General features: G+C 39.4%; 1 protein-coding gene across 1 annotated transcript; it reads right to left on the reverse strand.

The window, feature by feature from the left end:
* Nucleotides 1-95: 95 nt before the first annotated feature.
* LOC4329117 (uncharacterized) lies at nt 96-10,945 on the reverse strand. The gene is made up of 14 exons (XM_015770317.3): nt 10,475-10,945; nt 9,350-9,511; nt 8,098-8,163; nt 6,528-6,671; nt 6,325-6,438; nt 6,133-6,234; nt 5,708-5,893; nt 5,307-5,396; nt 5,102-5,236; nt 3,677-3,799; nt 2,955-3,040; nt 1,717-2,329; nt 1,563-1,640; nt 96-1,466 (listed from the first exon to the last, which is right to left on the reverse strand). The coding sequence occupies exons 1-14, from the start codon at nt 10,778-10,780 to the stop codon at nt 423-425; spliced, it is 3,249 nt and encodes a 1,082-aa protein (XP_015625803.1). The 5' UTR covers nt 10,781-10,945; the 3' UTR covers nt 96-422.
* Nucleotides 10,946-11,376: the final 431 nt, after the last annotated feature.

Genomic DNA, 11,376 nt, shown 5'->3' on the forward strand with positions numbered 1-11,376 from the left:
TATATTTACCCTGCATACGGGGCCAACATTTACGCCGGCACTAAACAGCAGTGGTAATAACACATACGGCAAATCGGGCAGTGATCAGGCGATAGTTGATAGCCAGCCAAACACTACATTTGTCAAATTAGCACAGATGTACAAGCCTAGCAATCTTCACACAATTACAAACTAGCAAACGCAATCCTAATCGCAAACCAACCATCGATCAATTTACACCAAGATACAATCGAATCAGCAGGACCACCAAATGCCCTAAACAATCAGGCATCTCTCTTGTTAAATATAACCTACTTGGTAGCATGCTACTCTATGTACTAATAAACAGTAAATGCACATTGCAAACTGAAACGCTTCCACCACATACTTCACACAGCTCAGCAAGCATAAGGTCAAGCATTTCTGCAGATACCGGGGGTAATTTACTTGCCCAACACAAGCTTCTTATAGAGCGCAAGTATATCCTTCTTGTTAGGATTCTTTAACTCTAGCAACTGCGCTCCAAATCCATGCTTGGTAAGCTCCTCTTTCAGCTTTGCAATCGTGAGCTTTTTATACCCATCTGGATTGCCATCTTTAGTGTCTGTGCTGACTGTGACACTGTCTTCACCCATATGAACAGAACCGCCATCTTCAGATTGGAAATGCTTTAGAGGGCTAGTATTGCTTTTAGATCTCTTTCTGCTCCTCTCCGGACGATCAATATCCATATCTTGGACCGACTCCATGCCTACTTCATTTTCTCTCAACCTCTTGCCATGAGTGGTGGTACGGAGCTTGCTGTCCAGTGCAGTCTCAACAAGGCGAACTGATGTCAGCTCCTGGTGGAGTACATCAAGTTTGCTTTGGGTAGACTGTAGCTGTAAAGACAAGGCTTCTGCACGCTTGTTCGCTTCAGCTCTAGCTGCACGCTCTGTTGACAAAAGAGACTCAAGGACGTGCACGGTACTGGACCTCTGTTCATTGCTCTGTATCATTAATTCCTCGATTTCTTTCTCCCTCTCGGCAACCCTACTCTCAAGCAAGGCAACCTTGGACAAGGCATCTGTTTCCGATTTATGCATCTTCTGCACTTCATCCAGTAGATTTACTTTCTCCTGCTCCAGTCTGTCAACTTGTCTTTGGATTCTTTCAATCACTGCTAATTTTTCCATTGACAAGCGCTGTGCCTCGTCCTTCTCTTTTTGGGCTGTAACGGCCTCGGTTCGAGCTACATCAGACAACTCGGTAGCTCTTTTTGCTTCCCTTTCTGCAGCTTTGTATCTTTCTTCTGCTTCATCATATTTCTTGCATTCAGATAAGAACTTCTCTTGAAGATGGTTCTTTTCCTGTTCAAGCATTCTTGCTTGCTTTTCAAATGATACCGCCCTGTCTCTTAGAAATTCTAATTTTCCTGTTAGTTCTCTTATTTCATCCTTCAAGGCTGCAGTTTCCTTGTTATGGCTTTGTGCCTTTGATTCCGCTACCTGAAAAAACATGTCAGCATTAGAAAACTAGCACTCATACAATAAATGCATCAACTAAATGAAGTGGTTGAAAGGTAGTGATGAAGGTTAAGTGACCTGCAAGCGCTCAGCCAACACACTTTCTTCACTCTCTGCATGTCTGATCTTTGCAACTAATCTCTTCATTTCTTCTTCCTGTCAATATTAAGATGCTATCAGCATATATACCGTCTTACTCAAGCATATGAAACATGTTGTGGGTACGGCCTACCTTTTCCTCCAGATGTGAAGCAAACTCAGCCCTTATACCACTCTCTCTTTCATGGGCAATTTTGTTAATTTGCTCTTGCACAGATGCTAATCTCTCCAATGCAGCTTTAGCTTGTGCAGCAGCTGTTTCATATTTATCCCTCCACTCTGTGGCCTCATCCTGAGCAGCCGCTGCCTGTTCACGGGCTGCTCCCAACTTTCCCTCTGCAGAGCTATATCTGGACTCAAGAGTTGCTAGTTGAGAAATGAATCCATCTTGCTCAGCCTTTTGCTGAGTAACATATTGCTCATACTTCACTCTCCAATCAGTGCATTCATGGCGTACAAGATCAAGTTCTTTAGACAAGCTCAAGCAGCGCTCATCTAGTGTGCTACACTTGGTCCTCAGGTTTGCAAGATGAGCACTGTGATCTTCAGAAACTCGTTGTTTTTCACTTATAGCAGCTTCATATCGTTTTAGATATTCCGATTTATGGGCCTCATTTGCTTCAAGTTGCCTTTTTAGAAGCTCAAGCTGATCTTCATTTGAACGATATTTCAATGCGAAGGAAGTCCTCTCTGATTCAGCTTCATTTACTAACTTAAGGCAGAGATCCAATATGGGTCCTTCCAAACTGCAAGAAAAAGATGTAGTAACTTTTAGATATGCTTGCTAAGCAACTAGTTGACCAGTTGACCAAAGGATCCATATTCAAATGATGGTTAATTAACAGGCTTGATAACACACAATGAAAATCCAGAATTACCCATTTAACTTTAACTTGACAATAGATTTACAAAAAGAGAAGGAATGAAAATAATTGATGTCATGGATTCCTGAACAAATTACTACAGCTGTATTGCACTAGATGGACGGTAGTATTACCACAATTAATTGACTGGAACACAATTATATTCTACAGTTTGGGTATGGAGCATCTAATATTGCACCACTCAACACATGATCTAACATGCAATTGCCATTCGAGATTTCAAATTCAACAACATAACATAACTACCATGAAAGTTATCAGTTGTTGGGACAGTTGAGACAGCAGGCAAATTTCTACAAACAACTTGATCAAGTCAGCAGAAACTAAGGTGGCTAAATATAGAAAAATAATATTTTGTATAGTCTCACTTGACCAAAAGATAGGTGGCGTATTGTAGATTCTCATCCAGTTCATCTCCAGACAAAAGCAAATTCAAAATATCTGTAAGTGCAAGCATTAAAACAATTAGGTAGGGGCAGGAACAAACCACTGTCTTAAAAAGGCTGCAAGCATTCTCCATTTGCTTGGGCCAGAACAAGAAGTTTCATATTCAGTGAGCAAACTTTCCAGGACCTGCAAAATGTAACGTGGTCTCTGCTTGAGTGCATATACAGAGTGAAATAACACCAGAGCAGCTTCCATGAAAGAATGTCACGGTAGGAAACAAAAGCTTCCATCAAAGCTACTGTTTTTACTGACATCAGTGTATTTACTGTTTTTTATGAACATAAAATTATTAAAGCAATGGTCAACGGTGTGTATTGGACACTGTTAATGCCATAAAAACACCAGGTGAAAAATAACATAAGGAGTATCGAGAATAAAATAATAGTAGCAAATTAGCTTAATTGGATCATTGACAGTCATACTTAAAAGTAAGTATGGCCACAAGCAAACATCCATGTCATTAGCTAAATGCCTGTGCTTTTGCATTGGAATTTAAACAAGAGAACCCCCACTGTATGCTCTAAAGCCCCAAAAGTCATAATAAAAATATTCCCATTGTACTCAATACTAATTATTTCACATAATTTTTACATGCATGTCAATCTACATAGCTGCTTTTAAATGTGTTTGTACATCTGTCTATAGAGGAGTCCACCTACTCACTATTTAGGGGTATCACATGGCAGTTGTGCTGGGTGATGGCAGATGTCATTCACCATCACCATTGGAGTCTTTTAAAGGAGCATAGATGTCGGTACATACCTGAATCACATTAGAAACTTTGACTCCAGGAGCAGAACACGCTGCTCGGAGTTTCCTCTCCATAATTTGTATCATGTTTGAGCACTGCTTATCGGCTTCTAAAAAGGCATTCCTTTTGTATTCCTAAACAAATGTAAGTCCATGAAACCAAATGAGCCACAGGAATAAGAACCAAAGGCATCAGTAAGCCACAATGCAATATTTGGGAACATACGAAGAATGACACACAGAAGAATCTCAATTAATTTTACAGGCATATATCATATCCTTAGCTATTTGGTATAAAATGAAGGTAATCTTTCCTTTTTTTTTGGGGGGTGGGGGGTGGGGGTGGGGGCAGCATGATGCATCCATTATAACATACCCTATTATTTGATATTTTATCAACAACACAATGTTTAATCAAGAATTCAAGATAGAGATATATACACTATACAAAATAATCTTTAGAGGGCTTGAGACTTCTACATGTTGGATCTTATATCAATAACAAATGTAACAATCATGTAGTGGATCGCAGAAAGCTCTTGCAAGATACTCCCTCCATCCACAAAAGTTACACCTATTTCACATTTGGGTTTTTCCAAATAAGTTGTTCCTATTTGTAGTCTTTATGCATTCAAGATTTAAATGAAGAGATAAATTAAATGTTTGATTAGAATCCAAGGAGTCATCTAAATACTCATTGGTTGCATGCTTGCATTCACTCCTCCATTTTGTAGCATCCAAGATGATTTAATTTTTCCTTGGTCTTGGTGACAAAAGTAATAGGTGTAACTTTTGTGGATGGAGGGAGTAGCTGCTAATTCTTTTCTATTTTGGGTCGTTCTGTTTGCCTTGGGTGAATGGTTGTGTGACAACTTTGCTCCGTTCAATCTTAAAACAATGATGCACAAGTCTTATGCACATTGCCTAAAAAATAATCAATATCAAATTGTGCACTAACTCAATTGAAATTCTGTCACGCTAAAGGAATGTTCTCAACTCACTTCTTGGGTACGAAAAGTTGAATATACCAGCATATAAATCAAAGGCTAGTACATGATATCAATTAGAGGAATTAAGCATTAGATAGGAATAGGATGAATAGTTGATTGAGCTTAACAAAATGAAAACAAGTTGAAGCTTTCTTAACAAGGTTTACCACTTGATTACTATTAACTATGTTAATATTAACATTTAAGGCAAACAAACATATAAAAGACAAAAAAACTTACTTTCTCAACATCATAGTCCATGATCAAATAAACCAGCGGATATTGTTAAGAAATGTTTTTATTTACACCTAACGGTGCTCTTGTTATTTATGTGAATGACTAAGGGTGTCATTAACTTCTTGTTCGATATGTATGATTCCACAACATCAGATTATGTTTAACGGCAATACCAGATTCGATGTAATAATTAGAGTAAAACTGCAGATACCTGAAATGTTTTTCTGCAGAAGTTGCTAAGAACTTTCTCATAATGCATACGGGAAGTGCCAGTTCCAACAGCAACGGTACCATATGCTTCAAGTGCCTTCCTTAAAGCAGCTTCATGTGCATCCCTTAAAGCATCCTAAATGCAGAGTTAAGGCATAATGGAATTTGTAGCATGTGCTATATACTGAATAAACCTTTTAACTTACTTCTTCAGCTTGTTTAGTGCGATCAAAAGCTGAAAGATAGACCTCTGCAGCAGAATCGTATGCTCTACGGCATTCTGCTTCTTCAACACTCTGCAGTCAAATATCAAAGGCATCTAAACTCAAGATGATACAAGTAGGCAACGCAGATCTATATTCATATAATTTTAAGTACGCATTACAAACCACACCTTACTCTTTTTATATTATTTTTTCAAGCTGCAAACTACAGTCCATTAAAAAATTGGTTTCAGAGTATGATATCAACTTGCAAACTACATGGTTCTTTCATAACCCTAATGTATCAGCATCTCATTGTCATTGATGTTATCCATCATATTAGAATGTGCATCCAATATGCATCACTCTACTGTCTAGGGCCATGGCTCAAGAATCAACAATACCTGCCAAGAAGATGATATAGTAGGTACAGCTCCGTTGTTTATTGCATCCAAAAAAGACTGTGTTACACCAGCAAGTACAGGTCCAGTCATGACTGTACCAGCAACTTGCTTTGGCCTTGTCCTCTCTAAAATGAACCTAGTTAATTCATCGAGTCCTGCTTGAAATTCAGGCCGCAATTTCTCTATCTGCGAACAAGACAATGGTCCAATTTAAGTGGTGCCCACAGTTCTTTCAGATATGTTGTGCACACTTATTTCAGCATGCATCCCACGGGAAGGGCGCATCTGGACTTTGGGATAGAAAGGTGGGATAGAGATTGGAATATGGGGTGCATTATGACTCGCTCCATTTCCTTGTTCCTATCTCCACTCTTTTCCCTAAATCCATATGCGCCCTAGTGATAACAGAAGGGAAAGTGACTTACAGGAATTTGATCAAGGCGTTGAAGTTCATTCTCACTGTTCAATGGGCGCACTAGTGTGAAACATTCTCTATCAGGAAAGAGGGCACGGATGGACTCACGGATCTAAGACAATTCAAATAAACAATTAATAAAATTGTAAATCACAATGAAAACTACAAAAAGAAAATTACAGGTGTTAGTACTCTAGAGTACCTCATTCTTTGAAGATATATCTTTTCCTCTGCCTTCAAGAGGCCTCAGAGCGATTTCAAGATAATCTCGTGGAGTTATCTTCCTGTCGTTCTCAACTAAATCTAGGTAAAAATCCTAAAAAAAGGTATCTTAGACTAGAGAAATCCTTCAATAGTTTACAAAAAATAAATGGAAAAGGAAGATCAAAATCACAAATCAATTACCCTCAGTAGCCAGATGAAGATAGGTGAGAATTGCCCGAGCTCTGATGCAGTAGACTTCCCACCATTTGCCCGCACACGGATATGCTTGGTCATTTCAGTAACAAGTGAAAGGCGATCAAGAGCTGCCTCATCGATACCACCCATCTGCAAATGGAAAGAACAAAGAACAGTAAGGTATATTTATTGTGCATTTCAACATGTTTAGTGCCAAAAGATAAAACACATTGCAATTATGTTATTTCTCATGCCTTCGGGGGTCACATCATCATAGCATCAATAATAGAGAAAATTGTGATCTAACTTGACACTCAAGAGTAGGATATTAACATTCCTAACAGACCATACCTCTAGTTTCCTAACAAAACTGACACATTACCAAATAACTAATACATTATACATATGCTTGGAACATAATTAATTATTTGGACAATAAATATTCTTATTAATACTTTGTAATCTTTGTTTGTAAAGGATTGCATTGTCTTCACACATGTATATATGCATGGCTAGTTGATGCAATGCACGCATGCAGTTTGTTGCATTCAAGGCTAATTATTTTTCATTTTTAAGTTGAACTTATGATATATTTAATTATTTATTTAAAACGCACTTTGGGCACTACACTGGTAAGAGAAAAATAAATATGGCCAAAAAAGATACTACCAAAAACCTCAGTACATAAATGGACCATTTTGTTATCGTCTGTCCACAAGAACAGACAGCCTATTGAAGCCATTCTAGTTGCAGACAGATAGTGCCAAGTCAATCAGGTACCTTTAATCCTTAAAAAGAGGAGCTGGCGATCGTGTTCTCTACACCCTCAATCCAGATCTTCTGTTGATATATTTATGTATATGCATGTGTGTTATATTTTGTTTTGCCAAAGTATTTCATTATTTGCAAATGCATATATGAGATTGCTGGTTGATAATATGATGTATGGATTTTTTTTTAATAACAACTGACTTTTAAAATTGAATGTGAAATATTTATTCAAGATCAGTCACAACACATGGGCACAATGCTGGTTTTCTATACAGCAAGGCAGCATCAAGTCATCAATAAAATTTTTATGTCTCGAAACAACCCTTTCAGGTGTTTAACAGTTTAGTCATTGCCAAATGGTGAGGGGAGTGCATACAAATTGTTTGACTGTTTCTTTCATTCAAGTATCTACCCAACATTCTTTTCCAACTTAAAAAAAATTCTGCTTCTGCTTTCTTTCTCTACTCTAAAATCAACCCCTAATGCAGCAGCAGCATCGCTATGTTGCACTACCTTAAGATTCCGTCATCAACTCAAACTCAATTAAAATATGAATTCTCAAACCATAAAGATACTTAGACAACCTTTAGCCAAAGTATAAATTATCTGTGAACCTTTTCATAAATTTTGGCATTTGAAGTAAATTTCCTTCAATAACTCACAGTAAAGCATGCATGATATACCAGATAATACTATAAGGTGTACATAGATAAGGCAAGAATGAAAAATCCCATAATTTATTAAGTGAAATTCGGTCATATGCCAGAACGGAAGGATCAAGACAAAAGACATAATTGCACCACACCTGATTATATATAAACATACTTGAAAGTAGGACTGCCAGTGAGAATATCTGAATGCTGTAAGTGCCCTGCCAAAGAGGAAACAAGTCAGTAATGTATAGACTACAGATTAAAAGTTTTCTTTTTCATTACTACTTTTCTTGCATCATCACAAAAACAAAATCTTGGACAATGCTGAACTGTTTTCAGAAAATGCACAAGAAAATAAGGGAAATGCATTTGCATAAGCCATCAAGCAATTGTTAGATCAAAACCTCTTCCATTCAATAAGCAAAACACATGAATTGAGTGATGATGTTAAACAAAAATTGGGGATATAAACCAGATAGATCATCTCATCAGTGCACTACCTTGAATTCATTGAGAACAAATTGCTGCCTTGTTTTGAACCTCTAGTCGACCAGAAAAACAAAAATGTGAAAATGAACAGGAAAGCAGACAGATGGATATTCAGACTTCCCAAGTTTCCATACTTATCAAACGATGATGTATACATGAAGCACAGCAGGTTTCTATGATCTGAAATTCCGGGTTTTCAGTTTTTACTTGTATGCATCATGAAATTTCATAATTTGGCTCACCACAATAAAAAAATTATTCAAAAAAATATCTGTTGAGATTTCATGGAAAATTGGGACTAGGGTACAAGAATGAGGTCGATGAGGTCTGGTAGCTACCATACCACTAGGGCTAGTCCATAAATTTAGGGGAAAGTAATCCTAAAATATATGGAAAGGACTTCAAAGCTTGAACATATTCCTCTACTTGAGCTTCTATACAAGTACACATAAACTCATACCCTAAGCACTAGGAAACCTAGCATTTTAAGCATGAATATGTTTGACAACACACCAGGGCAATATATTACATTGGTAACATCACATGATAAAGGTAAATTTAATTACTGACCTACACATCATACAAGCAAAAGTCAAGCAGATAAAGGTAACAGTATCAGTATGCCATAGGTAGGCCAGAATTGTAAGCATGAATATGTTTGATAACACACCAGGAGAACACTCAATTACATCAATAACTCCAGATGGGTGCAGTCTGCTAAATCATGCATACATAAAAAGGGCTGTTGCATAAACGTCAATGCGTGCATGAGACAGCATAAACATTTGGGAAATAGCAAAGGAACAGGTGTTTGTTGAAGAATGGACAACACATAGAGAACACATGGGATCAATATTTGAAGAAGCTGAGGCTTAGCAACAAAGTGGGATCATCGAGGTATTACTCAATACTCACCGTCTGATCGTATGCATCAATGCCCTCAGTATCAAGAAGCAAAAGACTATATTCAGTTCCATCAAGTGCAGTTCTTTTTATTGGGGCACTCCACATCCAAAGGCCCTTGGTGCAGGGCCGATGGGTGCTTGCTACTTGAAATCCGCTGCTTCTTCCTAGAAGCTGTCAAAAACACAGAAATAGAGCAGATTACTCCTTGACAAGATAATTAGCTGGTATATAAAGTACTCCGTAATCAAAATCTTGATATATATGAATTTGCTAACGAGGCTTCAAATGCAAGAAATTGAGATGTCAAAAACAGACTCTTCTCCAAACTACAAAGTCTAATAGAAATACTTTTACAGGTCATGCTCTGATAGGAGTAAAAGGACATCTGCAGTCATTTCACACCCAAAAAAAATGAAACTTATGGTAAACCTTGTTAGCATACATCAATTCCACAAAATAGAAAATATACCACACTTAGTCCATCTTCCTTTCCGATTTTATTTTCAAGACATCATAATCCTTAATAAGTCATTATATAAATACCAAAGGATGTTTCATGGTCCACTAGACCAGAATCAATGTTAAGGTCTAACAAATATAAAATATCCTCAGGAGAATCTTGTAAGTGTCATCAGTCATCCATAAATTCATCGAATCAATGACCAAAGTAACCGGGCAGCAATACGCCAATATGGTAGTACACACAATGCATAAGAAAAGTTGGCCCTCTTTGATTATTTAGGAAAGTTGCATGCCTTAATACACCCAACCTTTATCACGGTTCTGAAAGAATGTATAGCGGAAAGAAGAAAAAACAGGGACCAAAACTGATTCCCGCAGGTGGAAAGTTTATTGAGAAGAAAAAACACGGTAAGCAAAAGTTTTACTTTTGCAATGCAATTTCTGCACGAGACATACAACCCACGAAATGTTGTCTTTTCTTCCTATTTCTAAATGAAATGTTTACGCCGCCAACCAAGACCCCAACCTTCCCTACCAGTGTCCCCTACAGTGCCTCGAACTGATATTTATTTCTTCCAGATTCTTATCAGGATCCTACTAGTGTTCCAGTGCCGATCCACAGGACAGATTTGTTCAACCATTGGTAAAAAGAAGAGGGGGGCGAGAGCGAACCTGGTTAAGGATGAAGCTCTTGCCCTGCCTGGCGCGGCCGCAGACGGAGACGACCCCGACGGGGCCCTTGACGAGCTGCAGCGCGGCCACCGCCTCCGGGTCCATCCGGAACCTCCCCCGCTCGTCGCAGTACACCAGCCGCAGCGGCCGCCCACCCCCACCCCCCGCGAACGGCGACCGCGGGGAGGACGCCGACGACGACGGGGTCCACGGCGAGCCGTGGCCCGGCGACGCCTCGTCCCCGCCGCGGCGGCCCCGGTCCCGGTCCTTGGACGCGGAGCCGCGTAGCCCCAGCATCTGCATCATCGCGGCCGGCCGCGGGGAGAGAGAGAGAGAGGGGAATGGAATGGATCCTAGGGTTTGGGGCTCGCGAGGGTTTGGGGGTGTTGGGGGATTCAGGGGATGGTCGCGCTTCCCCAGGAAGGGAGGAGGAGACGAGAGCTTCGGTGGCCGGTGGAGGTTGTGGGCTGCGCCTTTCCTTTTCGTGAGGACGGTTGCCTTTTTTTTCGCTGTCTTTGGTTGGAGGTGGGGCCCACTTGACGCGTGTGAGGAGAAAGTTTTGGATATCTTTCATTTGGTATCAATGCTCTGTGATCTGCTCAACTGTTCCCAGCATCAATCGGCTGAGCGTTAATGGGAGCTAAAATTTGCCAGGATTGGATTAAGGTCCACACCTCTCTCATAAAAGCACAGTCCCATAAAAGGTGATTTGTGTCCTCGAAAGCACATGTGTAGAGGCAACAAATCCAGTTGCAAGGCCAATGCCTTCGCAGCAGATTTTGAGCTGTCAACGTTTTTTATGGAGAATGAGCCAGCCAAAAGACCTCAATTTTGGTTCAGCTGGGGCCGACCAGAGGGAATTAAAATCGACACGTGTGTAGGATCTTTCGAATTAATAAGAG

The sequence above is a fragment of the Oryza sativa genome, chromosome 2 (genome assembly GCF_034140825.1).
Source record: "Oryza sativa Japonica Group chromosome 2, ASM3414082v1".
Lineage (NCBI taxonomy): Eukaryota > Viridiplantae > Streptophyta > Magnoliopsida > Poales > Poaceae > Oryza > Oryza sativa.

Coding starts and splice junctions, on each gene's coding strand:
- LOC4329117 (XM_015770317.3), bottom strand. CDS start 10,780: ATGATGCAGATGCTGGGGCTACGCGGCTCCGCGTCCAAGGACCGGGAC. Junction 8,164..9,349: donor TTGATGCATACGATCAGACG/GTGAGTATTGAG, acceptor CCTCTTTGGCAG/GGCACTTACAGCATTCAGAT. Junction 6,672..8,097: donor GTATGTTTATATATAATCAG/GTGTGGTGCAAT, acceptor TTCCATTTGCAG/ATGGGTGGTATCGATGAGGC.